The following is a 26,427-nucleotide window of genomic DNA, read 5'->3' on the forward strand; positions in this document are numbered from 1 at the left end:
ATGGAAGTGATGTTTGTCTGTTGTTTGTCTTACATGGGTATTTTGTTCTTTAAGTTAAAGAGCCATTAATGATTTGAGTACCATGCATAACCAGGATGTGTGAGCAAACCCTGTGGTCTCTATGAGGTATCAATCACTGTTCCTTACTGAGTCACTAAAATATCACTTATATATGCAAGCAAACATATCTTACGTGAAAGAGCAAGAGAGAGTGCCAAAGGGTGACTGCTATAGTTAAGCTATATGTATACACTGAGAGGGGACACATACATCAAACAACACTTGGCTTTTTCATAGTAGCAAGGAAAGACAAGCTAAGTCTTTGGCATCAAACAGTATGATGTCTGAGGTAATATTTAGCTGACCAAATCAAACATTACAAAACTAAATGTTTCAAAGTTATGCCCTGCCCAGAGAACATTACTGTATCGCCAGGGCACTGGTACATGTACCACATGAACTCTGTATCACCTTCATCCATCCATCACAGACTTCCCCTGTCATTCTCACCTGCACTGTCGCAGCGGCCACGTCTGCAGAATTGATTTTGGAACCCGTCCATCATCAGAAAAACAGAGCGGAAAACTTTCTGTAAACGCAGGACTCAGCCATGAGCTGTTCGATGTCCATGTGCTATGGATGTTTTTATTAATGTAACCGAGCCCTGAGCTGAAACATTCTGGGCCCCCCCTCCTCCCCCTCTTCATCTCCTCCCTTCTCCCCACGACACATAGACATATGATCTGAGCAGCTTGGCTGTGTCCTTTACTATTTGGCAGAGTGTGGGTTCACGATACACATCCACAAGGTTATTCAGAGGGAGACCAAAGGTCACAGTACAAACCATTTGACCTTTATGACAACTCCTTGCTCACCTAAGATACTCACTGTTAATAAGTGTTTTTTTTTTTTTTTTGTCTGATGAATGACTGCATTCCTCTTTCTATTAAAAGACAAAATCTCTTATTTCTTCTTGGAATGTTCCGAATGAAAGCTCAGAATCAATTCATGAAAACCTCCAATGGGAAAAAAAAATCTTAATATATTCAGACACATGATGTTTGATGCTTCACATGTAGTATTATAAATAAAATAGGGAAGTATGATTGAAAAAAATCACCAACTATAGCACATGTTGTTCTGTTTTCCATTTCAGCACACGAAAATATGGAAGTTTATTTTCAGGAAAACTGATCTATTCCTGTTCCTGCTCTCTGCCATTTAAAAAATACTTAATATTAAGTCAGTAATTGTTGGGAGGACAGGTGTTTCATTGTTACAGATGTGATTACACGACATTGCTCAAAGGACTTTTGAAAGGTCATTGAAGGCAACACAACCACCAGAACCACCAAATTTAGCAGTAACATATGACAGATGAGATTAGTAATACTGATGAATAAACTAGTTTTGAATTGTTTGTACTTTGTTATACCATGGCTGCAGAAAATACTTGTTTCTGATTCACTGGCAGGTGTCTATTAATTGGATTCACCATTCCCAATCAATGCTCCTGCTACATTAAAAGGCATGGAATCATAACAACAACAGTAAATCATGGTTTGTGTCATGGAGTTCTTTGCCTCCACCTCATCCATTATTTTCCTTTATTGGGACACCTCATTGGGCATTATGCTTTACATACTGGGCCATTCTTCAAGAAAGAATGCCACCAATTCTTAGAGAGATTGAGATGAAAATCCACTGTGCTTGAATACATAGTTACTGGAATTTTCCATCAAGTTTCAACAATATTTAGATTTGGTGATTGGGGAAGCAAGTTGACTATCAGTTGACTATATTGGTCATGAAACCATTCTTCAATCTTTTTGGCACTGTACATGGGATCATGAGGGTCTTGGAAAATAGGAATGTCTTTAGAAAACATCAGTTGCCCTATTAGGTATGCCTGGTCAGTGAAAATGGTTCTATATTCCTTGGTTGTAACTCCAACACACATGTGCAATTTAGACAACAAGGAGGAGAACATTGGTATTGGTATCTAGTGCTGAAGTTAATATGAAAGACACATAGAATGGTTTTAATAGCAATTCAGTTATAGCACTTCAAAATATGTGCGATTTTTCTGTTGAATTCCAAGAAAATGTGACAAAGTGATTCTGGACTATTGCTAGATGCATTTTGTTTTTTTTTTGGTAGAAAACAGGAGCCAGATGAACATTTTCTGTAGACATACAATGGCCCCACATCACAGGTGCCCACTGGGTACATTAAATGGTTAAACACAGCAATTCTCAACCAAGAGTTTGCTCAGGCAAACACTTTTTTTAAGTGTGAAGATAAATTAAAACTATCATCATAGAAGTCATTGGTGGGTTTTAAATTCAGCCTTCAGCAATCTAGACGTCTGAGGATCTGTAGATGGGACAGCTTACTTTACAGTCAGAACTGGATTCCCTAGCATCTAATCACATAGAGGATCTTCTCTATACAGGCCCATTACCTACACTGGGATGGGGGTGTCCCTGCCACTTTGTACCATTTTCCCCCCTGCCAGTCCCTCCTGCCTGTTTTTGAAACATTCTAATCTTTAGTGGAATGTTTAGCCGAGAGATAACCAAATAAATCCCATACACCCAGGGGCTGAGGATGTTATGGAACACCTTAAACTTGAGGAACTTGAGGTACTGTAGCCAAAGGTTCTGTCAAGAAATACTGTAAAGTGTGGCAGCCTTCTCCTTTCCTAGATTACTTTATTTACAGTTTCCCTCTTGCTACTCTTACAGTCTGGGTTAATAAATCCTTCACTGCCCCAACCCCACAATCCACCATCCTTGACTCCCACTCCCTTTTTTAAACCCCTTAACAATGCACCACGTTAATGACATTACAGATGTGCATGCTCATTCTATTTATGTGTACATGTTTTATTCTATTATATCTGCACATCTACATCTGCATGTTTATTTTGTCTTTGCTCATATGTTCGTCTTATACAATAAAAACTGCTGAAATTAATACTATTAATATTAATCTGTATTTATTTTGTTACTGAACAACATTTTGTTGCAGAATGCCATGACTGGTTTCTTGCTTCTGCTTCATATCATGGTGACACTTTTCAATACATAATCTACATATGTCAGTACCTATGAAAATACACACTGATAAAAATGATGCAGAGGTAGTAAATTCAACAAAGAAAACCCCGTGATTTGAAAAAAAAAAAATAAAAAATCAGTATTTCCCACTCTACATTATTATTGTTTTACCAGGGGTGCATTTTATTTGTTGATCTTACATGATTTAAAAAATATTTTTCTGAACAAATACAGCTAGTAATTTCAACACAATTATATTGTTGTATTCTTCCACTCATATCTATTATGTTGCATTTACTTAAATATAACTGTGATGTTCAGAGCACTCAACAGAACAACCTCATTTTTGAGGAGGACTGAAGTTCAATCTTCAGTGCTTTCGATGTTGCTCATGCATGTAGCCTACTTTTCTGTCTGGCTGGTAATTTTTGCTAAACCATATTGTTTTACTGTTTGTAGTTACCTGTAAACATAATCCAATGCAATGTTTCTCTGTGTTTTGTTATCAATATGCCTTGCAAACCTCGATTAAGCGACAGCTAAGTTTTATATTGTCATGCTTGCTAGCCCTAACAGTTAGATAGGTAACCTGTAGTTAACTAGTTAAACTGGTGTTGAGCTCCACTGGTAAGGACAATAGAGGTGTGCTGACTGTGTTTTTAATATAACATTAATGTAAGAAGTTTAACTGTTAAAGTCCTAAGCAGTTATTTGAGGAATATATTTGTTACAGTTTATCTTTTTTGTAAATGATATACAAGGCACATTATAGATTTTTTTGTTGCTGCTGATGAAGTGTCTTTGCTGAAAGCAAAAAGTACTCAGTGAGATTAGAATGTTTTCTGTTGCACCATCTTTGGCTGATGTAAAACAATGTGCGCAGACAATAAAGTGAAAATTCGTGGATTTCATACTGTGTACGTTTTAATAGCTGGCGTATAGAAGAAAGTATTGTAGCGTGGTTGGGAGTGGATGGGCGGAGCTTCCCAGCATGCCTTGGGGCGATGGATTGTTGTTTAGCCCCAGTTCTTTATTCAGTTTGTGTTTCCCATTGTGTCTTGCAGAAGTGTATGTGTATTGTTCATCACGTAGTCTGTGTTGTGTTAATTCTTGTGATAGTTTTGTGTTGTCTGTTTATAGTGAATGTAATTGTCTTCATGAATGAGGTACTCCCCTTCTATCGTGTCAGTAAGTTAAGCGTGTTACTTCCTGGTTGCTAAATGAAAGGGTTGTTGCCAAAGAGAGCAAAAGCAGTGTCATCACTGTAAAAGAAAACCCAGCTCACCACAGTATTGAGCAAAGTGTTCTAAATGCAAGTTAGGCAACTATTTGCATTCTGATTTTATGTAAGCAGGCTTTAACTAAATAAATCATTTTTAAACTTAAATAACATACTTAGTGTGAACTTGTATAGAATATGTCACTGACACTTAGAATTAAGTAAATCACACTTAAAAATTAAATTCCTGGAGTAGGAAAATCGAGTAGTTCCAACACAAATATGGCTAATTGACGAGATCGAATCAAGTTGGGCTTACTGATTTGGTTAAATGTTGAATAGAAAAATTTTAGTATATCAAAAACAGAAAAACATTTGTTAGGATTACTTAAAAAGCTGAGGAATAGTTTCTTCAACTTTTTTAAGCAGAGCAAGCTCAAATTTTTTTCAGTGTATAATCAAATGGTATGGAACGTGTGATGAACTGTGAGTCAAGAATGCTTGGTGACATAATTGGAATATTTGACTTAGAGTCCATGCCGGGGGCTAAGACCAGTTTGATCGACCTGAACTCCCGTCCTCCCTCCAATCAGCAACTGAGTGGAGCAAAAAAAGGCCAAGGATAGAGAAATTGTTTGGGACAATTGCATTAGCGTCTAAAGCCAACACTGTCTTTTAATCCGAATACATTTGTGATTTGTGATAAAGACTGTTGAAAGTAATGGTCCATCACCACATCCTTCCAAAAAATTTCAGAATGAGGATAACCATCTTCATTTTGGTTTCATGGCCGCCGGAACATTTGCAGAGACATGTCACTAATGTGTAATATGTGTAGATGTTCTTGCCAATGACAGTTGGTCTTGCAATCTAAAATAAAATTTTGAGACTAAACATCCAGCATAATAAGATGTGCCCCAGGACTTCTTCAAAACAAACAAATGTTTGATGTTTGTCTTTGAAAAACAAAGGTAAACATTGGCATTAGCAAAGCTAAACAAAGGTAAACATTAAAAGTTAAACATGTTTTACATATGTTGTATAGCAATATATTAATAGACACTGACACTTTGAAGAGTGACACAGAACTGAATATTCCTCCATATTAGTACACACACCTGAACAGAAACAGCCAATGTGTACTGTATTTAATTCTATTCGACTGTTTGGCTTGTATATTTCTGTGATGCAGAGTATATCTAGAGCTCCTGTCTCCCTTTACAGCTCCTGCCTTGCTCCAAAGTGATGTAACTAGTTTCCACTCAAGATCAGCACTGCTAACTCAGCAAACATATTCTAAGCACACAATAAGATTCATCTCTTTACCAGTATTCGTTCTACTTTGGGCATTTGTAGCTATTTTTTGGCTCCCACACTGTACAAGAACTAATGTTGGCAAACCATGATTAAATTGAACATGTTTTCTTTTCTTTGCTTGGTCAGTGATATAGCAATATTTTAATGGGTTGTAATAGGCCTAATTAAGCCACATTTAATTAAGATAATTGGTTTAGATATTGACATTGGTATCTGCACCATACATAGGTCTATCAGGTTGTTTTTGATTGTTAGGGTCTCTGCCACTCAAAGCCACTCAGCAGCAGTTACAAGCAATTACTTATCACTTTTCTGTCTGTTCTGTCTCTTGTCTGTTGTCTTGTATGTATTCATTATGTAGGTCCCTTTGGGAAAAGGCATCTGCAAATTGAATGAATTGACTGTAAATGAGTGATTTGCTATCTGAGCTAAAGTCAGTGTGCCGTGGGCCAACTAATCTTTACTATAAATGATTAGATGCATACCCGTGCCAATCAGCATGAGTTGAGCCATGTCTCACTTCAGATGGATTCAGACACACTTCTGGAGATATTTATTGACATCGTTAAACACTGTAAATACAGGGTAAAATTAGGGTAACTCAAATATTTTGATTAGCATAGTGCACAATACTTATTTTCTTTACAACCAGACAGTTAGTGCTGAAGCAACTGAAACAAAAAACACTGTAGCATTCAAAACAATTAGTCACAGTGATGTTCTAGAACGGTAACAGATGACAGATGGATGATGGACAAGGAACTCAATACTCTATCCTAATGATGATCACTGGATGGGATAAAGAAAGAAGAAAGAAAAGGGAAACAGCAGCACCCCTTAATTTCTGGAAACTGACAGAGAAAGAAAAAAAATGAGAGCATTCCTTTTAAAAGCACCGTTTGCTCTGTCGATTCTATATTTGTTCATGTTATTCCAAAGGTCAGTTTTAAGTGCAGCAACATCTTCACCATTACCTAGTTTAGTTATACAAGCAATGCTGATGCAGTAGTGCACTTTGGGAAATTATTAACTTCAAGGCATAAAAACTGTGATAGACATTGTGCTATGCTCCTCCTCTCTGTGACTTTGCTTTTTTGCACAGATATTTAAATACTCTGTGTTTAATTGCTGTCTGCCTTTCTACTGCTTTCATCAGTATCATCACCAGAGGCACCTGTCTGGGGCAGTTCTTTCCTGTTGTCTCACAGGTAAAGTATTCAGTGCCTCATATGGGGAGGTGGGGGGTTGTAAATGTAAGGATAAAAATGCACTCAGTAGAAAAGAATTGGGAACAAAAACAGTGTGAAAACAGTCAAATGTGCTCTTAAGGGAGTGGAAACACTTGGGTTGGTGGAAGTGTATGGGTGAGCAGTTTTTCTCATGGTTGAAATTAAATTTGCTTTTCACCTCTGTACATTTACTGATTGAAGATATACAATGATGAAGTGAAGACAGATGAAAGGGGAAAACTCTCCTCTAAAGATTATCATGGTGTTTCATGATATTCAGGGGCTGAGGGTAGCCAGCAGGTGTCAGTAACGTCATAGCTGTTTGATGACTGCAGACATGTTTGATCCCAGCACATACTTTATATCTTTGCCAATTAAAAAGCCTCAAAGATTAAGGAAATAATAAAAAGATGAAAAAAATAAAAGATGTTAAATTTTTAAATTATCAATGCAGTTTTTTTCTTAGAATACAATAACTATGGAATCCCCAAAAAGTGTGTTGATTTAAACGACAAGATGATTAATTGTCAATTAAATGACAATCGGGTTGTTTATCTACCACCTTCATTTGTTGTTTCCAGGTTTTTTGAGAGTCTCATTAACACTGACTTGGCCTAAGCTGTGTTTAAGATGGCATCCTACCTCACAGCAGTGCCAGTGTTGCTCCTCCTTGCTGCAGTCCCCATATGTGAAACTGGACGAGTGCTGGTCTTCCCAGTGGATGGGAGTCACTGGCTGAACATGCAGATACTGGTGGAGGCCCTCCATTCCAGAGGTCACAACATCACAGTGTTGCGGTCCTCCACCAGCTGGTATGTCAAAGAGCACTCACCCTTCTATACCTCCATCACCATTCAGCAAAGGCACCATGAATCAATTGAAAGCCAGGAATTCATGACCGCCTTCCTCAAAAGATCCATTGAGATCCAGCGAAATAAGGGTTCACCTTTTGCTTTCATTGCATTCTTCAAAAATTTCTTTAACTGCATGGAGCTAAATCACATGGCCATAGGAAATCTGGCGAACAATATATTCGAGAACAAGACAGTGATGCAGCAGCTCCAGGAGGCTCAGTATGATGTAGTCCTCACTGATCCCATATTTCCACTTGGGGTGATATTGGCCCACTATCTCAAGCTACCCCTTGTCTTAAATGTGCGCTGGCTGCCCATTGGAGAGGCCCACTTCGCCTTGGCACCCTCACCGCTTTCTTACATTCCCCAAGTTCTGTCTCACTACTCTGACAAGATGAGTTTTTGGCAGAGACTTGGGAATGTGTTCTACCAGACTGTGTTCTCTTACATGTATAAATTTATTGTGTACCCACAATACAGAGGTGTTCTAGAACGTTACTTTGGCCCTGATGTGGATTTGCTGACACTTATCCAGGGTGCTGACATATGGCTCATGCGTATGGACTTTGTCTTTGAGTTCCCACGTCCAACCATGCCTAATGCCGTTTACATGGGAGGCTTACAATGCAGGAACCCAAATCCTCTTCCCCCAGAGCTAACAGACTTTGTACAGAGCTCTGGAGAGCATGGAATAGTGATCATGTCTTTGGGGACTCTCCTTGGAGAGCTTGACCCTGAGACATCTGAAATCATAGCTTCTGCTTTTGCCCGACTGCCCCAGAAGGTGATTTGGAGGCACCTCGGAGATCAACCCTCTACTCTGGGCAACAACACACTGCTGGTGAAATGGCTTCCGCAGGCTGATCTTCTAGGGCACCCGAAAACCAGAGCCTTTGTGACACACGGTGGCACAAACGGACTATATGAGGCCATTTGCCACGGTGTACCAGTGTTAGGGCTTCCACTAATCTTTGACCAGATTGACAACATGGTTCGCCTGGAGGCCAGAGGAGCAGCCAAGGCTCTAGATGTGACAAATTTGGATGTGGAGTCTCTGACACAAGCTCTGAATGATATCCTGGATAACACACAGCCTTATCGTGAAAATATGCAACGACTCTCACGGCTCCACCGTGACAGACCTATCAAACCTCTAGACAATGCAATCTTCTGGATAGAGTTTGTAATTAGACATAAGGGTGCATCACACTTACGCACAGAGTCCTACAGAATGCCCTGGTATGAGTACCATAACTTGGATGTGATTATGTTCTTATTAGGTTGTGCTATGACTTTCTTTGTGCTTATTTGGTTCTCATGCAAGTTTGTGTGGAGGGCTATAAAGAAAAATCAAAAATCCAAGTTGGAATGATGTTTGAAGCCAGCTGTTATGAGCTTCCGGCAAAAATTATTTTGACCTTGTTTGATCTTACAGGCCTGTATTCCAGAGTCATGCCCTGTATGCAGTGTGCACTGCTATTCACAATTAACATAACGCTCTGGGTTTGATAAATTTCTCATAGACTGAAATGACCTCTCAATCACAATCAAGTCAATCTGATTTTCTCACATATGATTTTAAATAATTCCGGGTTTAGCCTGTCCAGATTCAACTCGTGAAATTCGTTTAATTAATCAAATTAATATATTTGTCAGAAGACACGTGAATATCTTTTATATATATATAAAGAATATATATAATATACATATAAAGAATTATACACTAACAATGAGGGGGGGTGTCAACTTTTTTTCCAGGGCTATATAGCATAGGATAGGATATATAAATGCCCCCCCCCCCCCCGATACATATATATATATTAAAGCATGCTCTATCTTTTTGGACTGCTCCCTGGTACTACATACTTCAGCTGTGACTTTGGTACAGTAACAGTGGTATCTGCTAGGAAGCTAATGTCTCAAAACAAATAATAAAATGTAAGGTTAAGTGCACTGAAGTATACAGCATTTGTTATACTGCTAAAGTGTTTCTCTTCTCAAGTTATTTATGAACAGTTTAATTGCATTGACAGTTTTCAGTGATAATTAGCAATGTTTGGATGTGCTTGGTGACAGTCTTTGGTTAGAGTTCACTTGGAAGGACGGATATGACTACTGATCTTGCTCAAACACACCCTCACCCAAATAAAATACAACAATGAGTGTTGTGTTTATCTGAAGACAATATGAGGAGGAATGCATTACACTTCCTGTCCTTTTAGGTGGTGCTGGTGGGGAATCTATCTGGAATGTTCTGTGGTATCACATGCTTCATGTGTGACTTCTGTCTCGGAACGCAAAGTGCATTAAGACCGTGGATCAATGGTACATCTATATTTAAATCTCTGATAAAAAGCTAATATGTTCAGTCAAGCAATGAAATGTATACTTAAATAAGGTTTTTCTTTATTTTCTTTATGGTCTCTGTTAATAGTTTGAATAGTTTCAATAGTTTTCAGTGGTAGCAAATAGCAATGTGTGGAGTGCCAGTCTTTGGTTTGAGTCCATTTGGGGGTTGGTTATGAACACACTTGTGTACACCCCCTTCCAAATAAAGTAAAGCAGTGTAATTCAGGGGTCTGGTGATATACCATAGAAAACAGTGAAATTAGTGAAAAAGTGAATGAAGGAGGCAAGCAACAGGGTGGCAGGTGAAGTTGGGCATAAAGTGGCTTAGAACTCCTCCCTCTCTCTCCCTCATTCTCTTTTTTTTCCCCCCACATTTGATACTACACTCATACACCCGCACACCCAGCGCACGGATCCATTTTCCTCCCCTAGACACTTTTTCTTTATATTTTCCCTTCCAATAAATTCAACCTTGAGTGAAACCTATCTTGTTTTTGCCTCGTTTTATCTTGTGGCTAGAGCTGGTCATAACACCTGTTACTTGCAGGTATTTTTGCCATTACTGGCCTCCAGCAAACATTATTTTGACCTGGTTTGATCTTACAGGGCATGTCCTGTATGTAGTGTGCACTGCTATTCACAATTAACTTAAATATATTCATACACTAAAATGTCCCTTCAAACAGAATGAACTCATACTGACTTCCTTACAAGTGGTATTAGATAATACTAGGTTTAACCTGGCCCAGATTCTGTTAATGAATTTTGTCTCATCTCAGATTAATGGTGTTTGTCAGAAAACTCACATGAACATTTTTGATATATTTTTGTAGGTTCTAGATCAAAGCCTCCTCTGAGCCTTAATTTAACCCCTGTGCATGTAGCTGGCAGAAGGAAAGGGGGCATGCTTCGGTACCCAGCCCCACTGACTGTCATTAGCATTTGAAAGGCCAAGCCATCAGCTAATGACTGTGGTCAGGCGGATTCCTGAAAACTTCCATCTAACAGCTGTATTCGGACATTTGCAGGAGTTTGTAGGTCAGCATAACAAAGTTCTGCAGGCATCCAAATACGTCCGACAAACAGCACATTCAACAGAAGTTTACTTTGTTCGGATATTTCCAGATACACCACTTTTCACGCAGTGTACTATGAATTAAAGCATGCTCCCTCTGTTTGGTGTGTTCCCTGGTACTACATACTTCAGCTGTGGCTTTGGTGCAGTGACAACGCTACCTCTATATTTAAGTCTTTGCTAAAAAGCCTATGTGTTAAACCAAACAGTAAAATGTGTAGTTAAGTGTAGTGAAGTATACAGCATTTGTTTTGCTAAAGCATTTCTCTTCTGAAGTTATTTATCAACAGTTTTAATTGCTTTGATGGTTTTCAGTGATAATTAATAGCAATGTTTGGATGTGCTTGGTGACAGTCTTTGGTGAGAGTTCACTTGGGTTGTTGGGGGGATATGAGCACTGATCTTGTTGCATACTCAATAAGTAGTATAATATTGTCCAACAATAAGTTAATAATGTTGTCTTTATCTAAAGAAAATATTAGGTGGTGCTGGTGTGGAATGGGAAATCATATTAGTAACGAACAAGAAATATAGTTTCATGAGGTTTCTTCACATCATATAAATTGAAATGGATGTTAGTTTAGCTTCTGATAACCCAGTGCCTCTGATAAACCAGAATTTGATATCTCAATGTGGTTTCATGTTCTTGTTGGAAGTATTGGCAGCTATTATACAAAATCTGGAGGTAGATTGTAGGTCTTCTTGGAATTTTATTTTGGTGAGTATTAATGTCACAGACATATCAATACTCACCATGTAAAAACCTTTATCATACATCTATCACAGGTCACTACATACAGTAACATCATCCATGCATGTTACTAGTATCAAATAAGGCTGAACTTGATACTGAATACTGAATGTCCTTCTCTGTACAGATCTGTCTTTCTGTGTTTTTGATAGTCTGCTGTCGGGTATCTTAATCTCATATTAGTAAGTCATAGATGCAGGGATGCCCAGGTAAAAATGTTTTTTTTTCTCAATGGCACATTTTTAAAATATGAACACGTCTGATATATGTGAGCTGTGCATTTAAAGCTATTTATCCACTGCTTAGCTGATAATATGACATATACATAACTAATGTAATGCATTTGTTACATTTATATTTGCTGAATTTGTACAATTAAGCTCGTATTGTACTGTATTTCTCAGCGATTGACTGGAACTTTATGGATTTATGCTTATGGTATACTGGAAGTGTATGTGTTTTTACATAATTCGCTAATTATCAATAAAGCTGACTTTTACTCTTAGGTTGGGACTGAAATGGACTGAAAGGACTCCAACTGGGGCCCTCAAGTCAATGATGACACCTGCCCCTTGGTTCTTACCCAACATGTCCTGTAGGTGGCAGAGGTATTCTTTCTCACATTTCTCTGTCAAACACCACATCATTCAAACTGGCAGCTATAAATCTGTCACAGTCTTTGAGATTATATCTATTAACTGTTAAAATCCTGAGGTTGAACCAGAAAGAGCAAACATTGTGATTAAATAGTGGTACAGTCCTCAGAGTGTTCAGAAAGCTGTACAATCTTTACAACAAGGCTTATGTAAGAAGGTTGTTAAATTTATAAATGTGATATTGTAAAATACCTTCACTACTCTAAAAGCATAGCTGAAAGGGAAAGTGCAGTAAATAACCTTTAGAGTGTTTGCCATATTCCTCAAAAATTCAAAAAAGTGCAATAGATATGCCATCGCTTCATTTTAAACACACCGGTTTAAAAGATGACTGCCCCAGAGAACAGCTTTAATGGAAATCAGTATCTCTTCAATGATTTGCTGCATATTCACTTTTGGAGCTGACCTTTAATGATATAATAGATCACTATTACAGATAACTGTTAGACAACTGTTCTAACCACTAGTTGAACTGGGATGTAAAAGAGGCAATCAACAGAGCTTGGTAATTTGAAGATTTGATTATTTTGGAGCACAAAGCCATTTTCATCTGTTATGCTGTTACATTTAGAATTGTATGACAACGAGTTTACCTCTTTTAAGTTGTAAACACAGCTATTAAATTTCTGATTCCCATAGAGACAGAATGTCAGGGGAGTATTAGGTAAGGAAGAAGAGCTGGGAAAGATAGTAGGTGTGTAGAGGACCCTGTCACTAGCAAGGCACCAGGAAGAAGTTGACAACCAATGCAGGGAGGGCTAACATTAGACAGATCTTGATTGCAACAGATTTAGGTGGGAAAGACTGGATTTTGTGGTATTTGTTGCACAGAGTGAAAGTACAGAAAGAGTTTAGCAGAGTTTTCTTTTAAGGTGAATCTTTTGGCTGCATTTGCAAGTCTTTCACATGTATACTGAAAAAACTATGACTTGAGCAAATGTGGATTTTTTTTTTAACCTAGTAATCCTTTCTTCGTGACACAGTAATCTTGACAGTCTTCTAGCCACCCTCACTGACCATGCATGTTTGTGCTGTCAGATCCAAATTTATTTTCTGCATCTATGCTGCTTCAGTGGTTTCCTTCAAAACATTCTTTGGTGTGCATGAAATAATTCTTCAATTTCTCAAAGACAAACTATGTGCCATGCCCCAACTGAACATCCCTTGGGTAAACTGATGTAAATTTGTTCATTTCTAATGGAAGCATGCATTACTGTGGCTTTGAAGCAAAATCTGCTGCATTGATATCACTCTACTGCGTACACAGCATTTCAAACCTTTCCGTTTAAAATGCATGCATTCACAGAACTGTATATTGACCACTAAAGATTTACAAATCGCGTGGAACAGCCCATTTTTAGCAGACCAAACATGCTTTTGTGATAGTTCACATTTTCATTTTACAATTATAACTGTTTCACTTAAATGTAAAGAATTCCATTGTACACCCTATTGATGTTTTATTCCTATTTTGCATTTAGTACACCTTAACATGTAGATACCTGGTAGAATGCCACATGGTGAGAATCTGAGTAAAGTGGATTGATTCTTTTATGCCATCAATGAACACACAACACTCTATAATGGCAAAAATGTGAAAACACATTTTTTAAAATGTATTCAAAATAAAGAACTGAAATTTCCCATCAACAATAGTATTCTGTCGCTTTGTTCAGTACCTTTCAAGACTGCCTTTGACAGGGATTACAGTTACAAGTCCTCTTGAGTATGTTTCTACAAGCTTTGCACACGAGAATTTGGACAGGTTCTCCAGTTCTCCCTTGCAGATCCTCCCAAGCACTGTCAGATTAGATGGAAAGCATCACTGAACTGCAGTCTTCAGCTCTCTCCACAGATTTTCTATGGCCAAAGTCATGCTGAAAGGTGAAGTTCTGGAATGCACTCTGGAGTAGGTCTTTCTTCAGGACCTCTCTGTATTTGTCTCATTCCATCTTTCCCTCCGTCCCTGCTGACGAGCAGCTTTACCACAGCATGATGTTGCCAGCACCATGCTTCACTGTAGGGATGGCTTTTGCCAGGCATTACACCTGACATTCAGCCCAAAGAATTCAGCAGGTCTCAGCAGACAGGAGAATCTCTCTCTGCAGGGGAACTTAGCAGCTCTGATAGATTTGCCACTGGATTCTTGGTCTGACCAAGATTCATCTTGCCCAAATATCAATTTAGGCTGGACATACAGCTCATAGACCATAGACAGCGGCATGATATTGGATAACTACCAGCTGATTTGGTCCAACTGCATTTGGGATCTCTACAGTAAGACAGAAAGAGGTGGTCTGTGCTGCTACATAAACTGTAACTGGTGCACAGATGTTACAGTGCTGTTCAAATTCTGTTCTTCGAGCACTAAAACACTGTATACTGTGCAGACCCTTTTCACCCATTCAGAATTTTTAACTATATTTCCTGTCTACATTCCAGAAAGGTGTCTAGTTGGGCTGTACCAAACTCAGAATTTTGTGAGTCGAATTGGATTTGACAATTCACGCCCACCCCCCAATCCCCAACAGAGTCTTGGGAACATATTTTTGAGCATTTCAAAAATCAATAAAAGAAAGCTGGAGATGATTTGAATTGCAACCTATTTGAATTGCCGTCATATAATGTCAGGCTACCATATGGATTTGTTGGAATAGTGAGACAGGCAACACACATGTATTTCTCTTTAAATCAAGCTCTTATGGCTTATGTTTTATTTTGTAAATGAATAAACACATGAAATGGTTTAAGATAAATTCACAGCATTGCCCGCTATGAAACCTACCCGTTTCAAGTGGTTTGCCACATTCGCTGTTGTTGAATGATAAGCGAATTCTTGCATACAGAGTTTGCATGTAACTTTGTTAGGGTTGTTCTTCAAAAGTTTGAAATGCTGCCATTAGAGTTCTTCTGAGACATGGTTGTAGCCAGCCTAGTTTACCAACCACTCCACCTCAGGTTTCAGCTTCTCTCATCAGTTAACCACCAGTGCATGCTGTCACATGTATTTTTCTTTCTTCCTTTTTTTTTTTTTTTAGCAAGCCACCAGCTAGCCCTGCTCGAATAGAAAAATATATTTATGATTCTCCTTATTTATATGTTATCCCTGTGCATTTTCTAAGCTTCTATCTGTTTTATCCTGTTACTGTAATGCACACTGACTGACAATAAAAAACCCCAAAAAATGACTGCTCGACTTGAAGAATCTCAGTCGACTGACGGGTCGCCGACAGATGATTCGACTGGCCGATTTTCAGGGGGCATCCCTAGTGTCTTGTCACTTCATGTCTTGTACCTACACCTAAAAAAGAAAAAAGAAAGAAAGAAACGCTTAGCAAAGGATGTTCTTCCTTTGGCAGCTGTCGAAGATCAACATCTCCCAGCATGTAATGGTGTACCATTGTAACAGAGCTACGACCCATTCCAACTAAAAGGAATAGGCGAACGTTTAATTGTGCACCCCCGTAGCTTACCGGCGAGCGGTAGCAAAACAGGAACTGCAATGGCGGTATCTGCACCGGAAAATATAACTACAATCATCGCTTTTCTAACGTTTAGGGTGGCCAACTAGACGGTTAGGAAATTTAGTCGAATTTTCTCATTTCACACTTTCACCTAGCAATAATGTATTCTGGTCAAATACTTACGGTGTAGATGCGGCCATTGGTTGTCACAGGTGAAAGACCCGATTGCAGGGTTGCGGGGATATTTGTAGTTTTAAGGAACTTTTTAAGGAAACTGATGTAAATTATTATAATTTTAAATTATTGTAAGCGATTGTGTCTGTATGTTTCTTTTTCTTTCTTTCTTTTTCTGTGTCTAAAGTTAATTCTTTTTTCAATTAGAAATGGTTTGTCCCCCCGGCTTAAAAACCCCAGGGCAGTTCACACAAGGGGGAGTGAGATGTGAGGAGAGCTAGAGGAACACTGTAATTGAGCTGGTGAATCTAGAACGTGGAAAAATTGTTGACACTTGTAAATAGAGAATACTTTTTTACCCCCATGGATCATCATTATTATTAATTTCATTTCTGAGGGAAATTGTTTTGCTTATTGTTTTTGGTTTGGTGGCACCTGTTACTGGCTGGTTGGGACCCTCATCACTGGGAATCACTGTCTGAAACAAATAAAATCTTTGGCATCGCACAGCAGCTGTCCTGCCTCTTATTCTGTGACGGAAGGTCATCCTTCACAACCATCTAATTCATACTCACCTCATCTAATACAGTTGGGTTCTCCTCTGCATTGTCCCTAGCAAAGACCAAGCTTCAATGTATCATCTGCCCAGCCAAACAGGCGATTGGCTGTCAGTTGCCTTCCACAGAAGAGCTGTAAGGGTCTATTGTGAGGAAAATGGTATGCAAGATCATGAATGAGCAGCACAAGCAAATGACCATCTGTTCAGGGTAATCTACTCTGGGAGCTGCAATTGGTCTGTCAAGTTAAAGACCACCCAACACCTGCAAGGTTTATTCTCCCTCTCAGTGAGCTCCTTGAAAGATACCTCCACCCACTTCCTGCTCAAACTAACCACCACCATAGTGCCTGTACATCCTGTACACCATTTCCATCATGCATTGCCTTTTGTACTGTCTTTGGGCTATACCATTCAATGCAAGCACAGCACATACCGGAAATTCTCAGATAGTGATACCTTCACTGAGATATGTAGTACACAGCCACACAAATATATTTATTTATATACTCATTCAGATCATTTCTGCACATCCCACATGTTTCCCACTCAGCCTTTTACAATCTCTTGTGCCTCTTGAGCTGATGTTGACACATTATACACATTAGTGAGTTTCAGAAACTAAAATAAAGTTTGCATGAGGGATGCAAATGGAAATATCACAGCTAATCTATGTCACGCAAAACATCAAAACTGTACTCTAGATGTGTTTATGCCAGGCCTACAGTTTGCTTGCCACAAGGAATCCAAGCAATGTCAAGCTGAGCACCTGCTGTTATCATAACTGATTTTATCATTAATGTCCTAGTAGTGATCTTGCAAATCTCACATTCTACACATTTAGGGTTTACAGCTCACTAAACTCTGAGATTTCGTTTCCCCTAGATGTTTGTGTGATCGCAGTTTCCTTTCATTCCATGTGAGCACACTACATGATAGTGAAAGAACGAGTTATGCAATGGCATTTCTGGATCTTATCACAAAAGTACAGTGCCCGCTCAATGAAAAGAGCAGTGACAAAGTATTACTTCTCTTTCTAACAAAATGAAAAGATATTAAATAAACTATGAGCTGCCTGTAAATATGTCCATTCAGATAAGAATAGATAAGAATACGTGCAACAGTTGGCAGGAACAGTACGCTCTTTGACCCAGCAAAGCCAGAGTATAAGGTAATTCATTGTGCTCTTTGGACATTTTGGGCTTTAACAAGTATAAGTTGAAATCTAACTATTCTGAGTCAGAATATGATAGCAATATGTAAAATGTTAAATTATATATGTGCACTGTTGCGCAAGTGTAAAAAAGTGGTGGGATTTCGCTGAATTGCGATGTGAAAATATCTCATTTTGATATTATTACTGCACAAAAGGTCCATGCATTCTATTCATTGTATATATTTTAATCACAGATGATATTATACAGAAGTATTAAAATTTTTTAATGTTTTAGTATTCTAGTATACTGAAATGGTTTATATTATGAACAACACATACCAAGGCATGAAAGTAAAGCATACTTTTATTAAACACACTGCAAGTTCATTGCAAGTGGAAGTTATGGTTTTAAGTATTCCAAAGTTCGGGTGAAATGTACAACTTTCAAAGCTTAACCCTAAAAATTACACTTTGTGTCCAAAATATAGAGGCAGAATCCCTAACACAAGCAAAGAAAGACGTAGTACATCACTTCTGGTTCCTGTGTTTTTCACAGATATCTAAGAATAAGTTATACATCTTGACACATATTTCAGGAAACAAAAATGTCAGTTGCTACTGTGAAGCAACAGTGGGCTTATTTTTTTCTTAAGTGATAGTTTTACAGAACACTGTAGCCAAATAAGAATAGCATATATAGCATATCAATGCACAGAATTAATGTACTGTAGGTGAAGCTATACAAAACGTGCAAGAAAAACACTTACAAAGTAAATATTAAATGGTTTGAACATAGCTGTATGTCTTGTACCACTAACCACTAGTCAAGTGGCACAAACAAACAAACAAAAAAAAGTGATCTCTGCTCATGGGACATCTTCACCTTCCAAAACACTGGACCTTCCTTTGATCCTTAAAACTGAAATTTCCTCAGAGCATCATTGCAGCACTTTCTTCATTACGAGTTCAATAAAGTCTCTCCATTTTGGGCTTCTTGTAGTTCAAGAGGTTGAAGAGTTCGAACTTCATTCAATTTTGTGCTAGACTGTTGTGCTCGGCCACAAAACTTGAAACATTTTGTTGACAAATCATCACCACTCCAAACGTACAGTAATGGATCAATAGCACTATTCATACATGCAAGCCCATGACTTATTTGGTTGGCAATGTAAACGTTGGCATACCATTTGCGACACATGTTCTGTAATTTTGACAGCCGAGTGCTTAGGTTAAGGTTTCTAAAGATGTGGAATGGAATGAAGCAAACAGAAAACAAAAGCACTAGAATTAAGACCAGTCTGAGGCATCTAGACTTCAGCAAAGCTTCAACATTTTTTTTTGTTGCCAGAACTAAAGCTATGTGACCATAGCACACCAAGAGAATTATTAAAGGTATCACAAATCCAATTATGGTATGTCCAATGCTGTACTTCATGTAGTTCTGAATTTGTCGATTGGATGTTGTGTCATAGCACTTCGTAATATTTCGTGAAGTTTTTTCAAAGAGCAATTCAGGGAGGCTCTGAAGGAAAACCAAAAGCCATACCAGGGAGCTTACTGCGATGGAGTGACCCACAGTTATTCTGCCATTGACCTTCAAGGTGTGTACGATTCCTAAGTACCTGTACAAACTAATGCAGGTAAGGAATCCAATACTCCCATACAAGTTCATATTGAATGAGAATCTTATTAGTTTGCAGGCAGCTTGTCCAAACCTCCACATGCTCTTCTCTTTATAGTAATCCACCAAAAATGGCAGAGTGAGTAGATGTAAAATATCTGCCATGCAAAGGTTCAAGACAAAGATATTTACGTTACCAAGTTTCCTCCAGTTTGTGTAGATGGAATGTAGGCCCCAGCAGTTGCCAATAAGTCCAAATATAAAAACTCCTGAGTAGACTGCGGGTAAAAATATGTTTGTGAAGTTCATGTCAACTTTTTTACAGGTTGAGTTTCCCTCCATTTTCTTGCCTCAGATCTTCTGTCTGTGAAAAAGAAGCACTCTTGTAAGCATAGTGTACGGAACACTTACCAGTTGTGTGGTTTCATCACACATCTGAGACACCAGTGTCACTTCCTGCCCTGTTTTCTGTAGATGGCTTCAGACTCCAAAGCAGTATGAGCATACTGTTATTTTTGTTTGGTTGTTTCTCTTTCGTTCCTTCTTTCTTTCTTTCTTTCTTTCTTTCTTTCGTTCTTGCGTCTCTTTTGTCTCTGTAAAAGAGTCTGTTGCGACACACAGAACTGTTGGGAAATTTGCAAATAAGCATCGGTTTAAAGTGTGGGGAAAATATTGCTTTCCACTATGACTGCAACCTTTAAAAGGAAAATATGCCTTATGACTATTGTCATGATGAAGTATTAATATTATAGGGACCTGTGCTTGCTTAATTACTATATGCTGCAAAATGTATCTGTGTATTAGAACAATGAGCATTTATCATGTAGAGGACATGGCCTCTGAATGAACTGTATGTCTGTAACACCTGGGAGTGAACACCAAGTATCCTGTGCTCCATGGGAAAAGTTATCTTGTAAGCCTCCACACATGTCCTTGGACTTGTTTGCCTCACTGTATAAAAAGCTCTGCACTCCTTTACCTCAGGAGAACTGCGCCTCATCTCTGAGGTGTGCTTCTCCCATGCACATGTAATATAGGAAAACGATTCATCACATCTACTGTTTGTGGTCTCTGATCAGAGACTTAGCAAGTCTCCATAAGGAGACTCCAAATTTCCCCTACAAATGACAGCCATTTGTTCATGAGTTGCTAGTCCCATTCAGGGACTACCAAAACAAAATTTAATTCTTCTTCTTCTTGTTCTTATTCTTCTTAGGCATACTAGTGAATGGATAGATATTCTGAACACTTGTGTTCTCTTCTATTACTATGTTCTGTTTTCATCATTGTTCATTTGGATGAAGAGATTAATACTTTATCCTGAAATAGTTCACAAAGCACAACAATCATTTTATGTCTGCATTTATGTATTAGACATATTTAAAGCATCATCTCATGTACAAAGAGTGCAGGAAAAAAAAGGTATTTACAAATGAGTATATCAAAATACTTCTTTTTATTGTTTTCTTTATGGGGGATGACCATAAACTACTGATGTCTCCCTGTTTGTAGAAGCCTATATACATGTGTATATTACTACTGAAAAACCTTTGTCTTGAGTTTTTGGAAAGGATCTCAAGACTTGCATAAGCCATTTTTTTAAACATCTGTTATAATGTGTACATGCCATAAACATGTTCTGCCAAATTAATAAACTAAGTGATGTGTAATCATGACATTTCAGTCAGACAAAGGGTAAAATAGGTTCAAATATTAACAATAGTATAAAAATATTTACAATTGTAGGTACACTGTGCTCACATGTTCGCTCTCAAAGTGCATTACAGGATGCAAGGCCGCCTTGTAAAATCGGTCGGTTATAAGTTCAGTGTAATTCTTTCTCTTTGACTCAGAGTTGGAAAAAGAAATCACACAAAAGTTCTGTATTGTCTGATTGTGTTTTACTGCAAAACAACTAAGTGGTTGGCAGTGTCCTCTAGTCCAGTGGTTCTCAATCCTGCTCCTGGGGGACCCCTGCTCTTCACATTTTCCATCTTTCCCTGCTCTACCTACCTGACTGAGCTCATCAGTGGCATTTTTGATTGGCTGAGCACACCTGATTTAATCAAGAGCCTGTTAATCACACTAATCAGGTGTGTTTGGAGCAAAGATAGATGGGAAATATGCAGAGCAGGGGTCCCCCAGGAGCAGCATTGAGAACCACTGCTCTTGTCAATCAAGACCAAAATATCATTTCACGAAAAGCACCTTTCAGTCAGTAAACTGTAGTTAGATATGTGTAAAAAGAAAAAACAAATTCTTTCAGATAAAAATTCTTTCCATTAAAAATGATGTACTAATCCAGTAATAGCTGCCATTTTTGAAACTCAGCAATGTCTTACATTGTGAGACCTGATATGTTCAAGCGCCCCCTACTGGACAGGTTGATAAGGGCATGCTGAAGGTCTCACTGCAGATTTGGCATATTTTAAGGCAGATTGTACCTTACTGCAATCCCTATGATGGTCACTTTCAATGGCCCTACATGGATACACTTAATTACTATTTTAAATTTCAAGAATGCCTTATCAGTGTCTACTCACTAACATAAAAAGTGCTGCCATTCATGATGACTTTTGCTACAGTTGATAAAATAGGGCTGAGGTGTTCATATATAGTCACATTAAAAAGCTATCATTTCCTGACTGTCAAGAGCATCTGAAATAAACCTGGAAGTTCCACAGTGGACATACACAGGACCTCAGCATGAGTGACCCAGTGCTCAGGAATAGTATATATCTCAAATAGAGTCTACCCCCAGAGGGTGTTCCTTCTGTAGGGGGTAACTGCAGAATAGGGACAGTTAAAATGACAGATGCAGGAGTTGATAACCATGACAGCATGGCGCTGAAGGCGGCCCCCAGGACAGTGGAAGATCACAGGCACGGTGTGAGTGTGATAGGGCGTGCAGCAGCGCCCGTCTGAACACAGGCTGCAGTAGCGTGGACGGTAGAACTGTGCGCTGTAGCAGCTGTGGTGGACCAGACGAACGGGCACTGGTGTCCGGTAGCTGGGCTCACACTTTCTCCTCCTCCCCTTCAATACAGGAAACATGGAAGGTCACCTGATGTGCCCCCCCACCCCTTCTCCACAGCAACATAATTTAGATGACTGCAAGATCTAACTAGCACATTTGATTCTGCAGGGACTTTAAATGTGCTTAAGTTACTTAAAATCTGTTTTGATTCCCAGAATGTCAAGTAGGTTGTCAAAGCATGAATGTAATTTAATTGTCTAACTATCCAAATAGAGGTAAATATTTTGAATATTGATTTTAACCCTACATGGAAAACACTGGATGCTACATTCCATTGCTCTTATTTAAACTGAAGAAAATGACATCAAGCAAATGGATAGTTTAGTTCTATAAAATTATAGTCATCGCAGTTACTACTGTCCTACTACATTATAAAAGTCCATGACTGATTTAACTTTCTAATTTTATTCTGTTTTAGCCGTGCACAGCTTAAAGACAATGGGAACTGGGCAAAGTTGTGCTCACCATAGGAGTTCTCTGAGTCACGGACTGGCAGGGCCGGACTTTGCACAGTCTCGTCTGAATCTCAAGGCGACAGGCTGGGTTTTGGTTAGACACACGTGTGGATATTCCTGATCCACAGGTGCGTGAGCAGGCGCTCCACGCTGTGCTTTGGTCTATGCAGTTATAGCCAGGACTGGGTTGGTAACCAGGTAGGGCCGGCAACACACGGTTAGGTCTGACAGCCAAATCTAGCCAAAGAATCACAGACTTATTACGGACATGCTTCAGGACATATGGAGAGTCGGCACAAATAGAAACAAAACACCAGTCGCAAGTGTTTTTAAGTGTCTCAACCAAAATTGTATTACTGTCACTGACAGTAGTGAGGTTTGTACGATAAACAAAATGCACCATTCATATTGTTGGCATGACTACATCCTCAATTCCCTCATATTAAAAGAGGACAGCATCTGGCATAGAAAGTCATGATTCACCACAGTCAAAACCTTTCCCCCGGAAGCCAATGATCGCCGTGTGAGAAGATGTTTTAGCATCTGGAAATCTTTCTTCAGCTTACACCACATGTGGAATAATAATCAGATGTTTCTCTGCTCTGTTTTCATCACGCTGTTCTGTAAATTCTGAATGTATATTCAGAACAAAATGTTCTACTGCTGCTGATGAAAATGGGTGACATTGCTCAAACTTCCAGATGTTTCAAAAGTGGCTTGAGTTTTGCTAAACCCCTTCATGACTGTTCCAGGGCAGTTCTGGCTTCTGGTGTTTAATTGTTGCATTGCACAGACATGACTCTTGTTATGAATCTTGGAAAGTTGGTCTCTGTTCTTTGGAAAAGAATTTGTTACTTTGGCTCTGTATCTTTGGGTTGCTGGTTTCCATTTTGGCAAAATGTTTTTGGTTAAATTCCTCAGACCTCACAATGAAAACCTTCAGGGTGCAATGTCATACAGAAACCTAAGATGAACTGTGCTTACATAAGTCACATCTTAAAAATATAAAAACAAATTTTATGCCACTTCTGGTAAATCCCAAATTACTAATCTTCTCCCCAACTGAGTGGAATGGAACAGTTTTGTCTTTCCTTAGCAACCATAATTATGACCAATAAATGCAGACCGGTTCTCAGAATGTTTTTGTTTTTGTTTGTTCTCACTACACGTAGCCTCAAAGCAGTCATCGCAAACATCATGAAGGATCCATGAGAATGTCTGAATGAATCAAAATTCCAGAAGACCAGTAGCATAGAAATAGCCAGTGGTGTGTCACTATATTGTTATGATATTATATGAAGTACACCTATATAGTAAGCATTTAGCAAACAGTATGAAGAATACCTATCTGGGCGTCCTGAAACACTGTATTATCCGTATTCTCACACACCCACTCCTTACAGCACTTCCCTGGGAGCTGGACACGCTGTGGGTGGGGGCAGTCTGGGGTGGGCAGGCGGACATCCTCAGTGCAAAGAGGCACACAGGTCACACCACCACCCTTGCAACTACACTGGACTGCACAGGACGGCTGGAACACCTGGCCTTCCTTATATGTGACACCATTCAGCTCGCAGCCCAGCTCCTCTTGACCTTTGGGCAGAGGAACAGTGCAGCTCTGTCAGATGATTACACAACTTACACACAACTGCACACCCAGACCTTAGGGAAATGCAATTAGAAGAGTAGAGCTGGTGACTTGGCATCACAGATGGGGACAGAGAGTAATTGGAGTGAGCTAAGGACACACACACGCAGACACTGTCTTTCCTAGCAGCTTGTTGTGATGTTGCGTGAAGCCAGGTCAGGTCTGAGAAGTAAGGTCTCAGCAATCTGTTACCCTCACTAGGATCACAGCGAAAAGGAAATGCGTCACTTCTGGATGTGGGCCTCGATGTTGAGATGTTTTTGGATTGAAGGATAAAGACCTAAAGTGTTATGTTTATGCCCTTCAGAGAGGCTCTGTTCATTTGCGTCATGGTTTGAATTAGAAATGACACTTGTCTTGTTCTTTTTTTCTTTTTTTGTAACATGTTGCTTTTCTGTTAGACGAGAAAATGAGGCACTACTCACTGACACACTCTCCTGGGTCGCCTGGGAAGCTGGCGCTGTAATCGCACTGCAAGCCACGCTGGCTGTCACACGGAAATACATTATCACAGGTTTCACCATGCTGCCTTGCACACACCTGGCAGCACTGACACCCATCCAAAACAAGTGGAACACCCACAGGGCAGGTTGGCATAGAGCTTGGGCATTGGCAGGGTTTGCCACACCGTTGACAGCACACCTATGGAGTTACACAGAGGTAAGTCAGTCCCGTTCCTAAAGTCCCTTGCCAAAAAATGACAGGACTACATTTTAGTTGGAGATTAGGCAAGCTTTTGGTCATCTCCTGAAAGGGCTCTCAAACCAATCCTCTTTTAAAGAAATGAAACCCCCTGAAGCACCTCTGAGAGTCTAGGTCCACCTAAAGTACAGGATATGTTTTCAAAAATCAAAATATTTGATATATACATTGCATTATTTCCTCTTGCTAGCAAAATGTGGTGAACATTCACCTTTTTTGGATTCTACAATACCAGATGGTTATATAAATCCTTCTCTGATCTTTATGGATGTGCAAGTCTATTACTTCATCGTCTTAGCATTCATGCTATCCAGCAAACACAGCAATAGCATCATCATAACAACTGTGAGCATACACAGACTGAAAAAAAAAGAAAGAAAAGAATTTCCCAGACCTTCCAAAAAACATGTTTTAAGTTACAAGTGGAGCCAGCAGGCAGAAGAACCTCAAGAGAATTGTTGTATTTGCACAACATAGATGTCTTATTACAACATAGATGTCTTATAACAGCCAACATAATATCATGATATCTTTCGTAACCACTGTCACAGAAAATAATTTAAAGAATTAAAAGGACACAAAGCTTCAAGAAAAAAAATAAATAATTACATTTTTAAAAAAATATATTAAAAATTACATACTGAAACATCTAGTTAGCAAATCACATCAGTTTTGACTGATTACAATTCAAAAGGAAAAAACAGATATGTAAACAGCAGACTATAGAAAACTCATTTTTTACATTGTTTTTTAACACCATATGAGACAATAAGCCACATTTCTCACCTGGAAGCCCAAACAGAGTAGCAGTACCCAAGCTAGTACTCTCTCTCCCAGCTGTTTCTTCATCATATCCAACTCTGTGTGAGATAACCATGTGCCTAAGCTACTGGTGCTGCGCGTTTGCACAGTGCCTGAACATGAGCACACTAACATTTATAAAGTTTCCCCCCTCTGATGTCACAGGCGAACCGTGTAAACAGTCACTGAACAGAGAGCAGAAATGTTTCAAATTCCACATCCCTCATTGGCCATTTCTGCTTCCAACCAGACATTTAAAGAAAATCTCTCTCTCTCTCTCTCTCTCTCTCTCTCTCTTTTT

General features: G+C 39.0%; 3 protein-coding genes across 5 annotated transcripts; 1 reads left to right on the plus strand and 2 right to left on the minus strand.

The window, feature by feature from the left end:
* On the plus strand, nt 1–12,478 carry LOC115807118 (UDP-glucuronosyltransferase 1-2-like). 3 transcript variants are annotated; one of them, XM_030767983.1, is made up of 3 exons: nt 6,698–6,806; nt 7,409–8,961; nt 11,396–12,478. In XM_030767983.1, exons 2-3 carry the CDS (start codon nt 7,458–7,460, stop codon nt 11,428–11,430), a joined length of 1,539 nt encoding a protein of 512 aa, XP_030623843.1. In that variant the 5' UTR covers nt 6,698–6,806; nt 7,409–7,457; the 3' UTR covers nt 11,431–12,478. The 3 variants fall into 3 exon arrangements, with proteins under 3 accessions (XP_030623842.1, XP_030623843.1, XP_030623841.1); XM_030767982.1 differs by lacking the exons at nt 6,698–6,806; nt 11,396–12,478 and adding an exon at nt 1–19 and having other exon boundaries at nt 7,480–9,185; XM_030767981.1 differs by lacking the exon at nt 11,396–12,478 and having other exon boundaries at nt 6,713–6,808; nt 7,410–9,185.
* A 1,511-nt stretch (nt 12,479–13,989) lies between these two features.
* Nucleotides 13,990–19,825, minus strand: LOC115806825 (P2Y purinoceptor 1). The gene is made up of 2 exons (XM_030767684.1): nt 18,972–19,825; nt 13,990–14,014 (listed from the first exon to the last, which is right to left on the minus strand). Exons 1-2 carry the CDS (start codon nt 19,823–19,825, stop codon nt 13,990–13,992), a joined length of 879 nt encoding a protein of 292 aa, XP_030623544.1.
* Nucleotides 19,826–22,234: 2,409 nt separating this feature from the next.
* On the minus strand, nt 22,235–26,174 carry ccn5 (cellular communication network factor 5). Its single transcript, XM_030767685.1, has 5 exons — nt 26,112–26,174; nt 25,049–25,265; nt 24,320–24,568; nt 22,986–23,212; nt 22,235–22,519 (listed from the first exon to the last, which is right to left on the minus strand). The coding sequence occupies exons 1-5, from the start codon at nt 26,172–26,174 to the stop codon at nt 22,235–22,237; spliced, it is 1,041 nt and encodes a 346-aa protein (XP_030623545.1).
* Nucleotides 26,175–26,427: the final 253 nt, after the last annotated feature.

Source organism: Chanos chanos, chromosome 3 (genome assembly GCF_902362185.1).
Source record: "Chanos chanos chromosome 3, fChaCha1.1, whole genome shotgun sequence".
Classification (NCBI taxonomy): domain Eukaryota; kingdom Metazoa; phylum Chordata; class Actinopteri; order Gonorynchiformes; family Chanidae; genus Chanos; species Chanos chanos.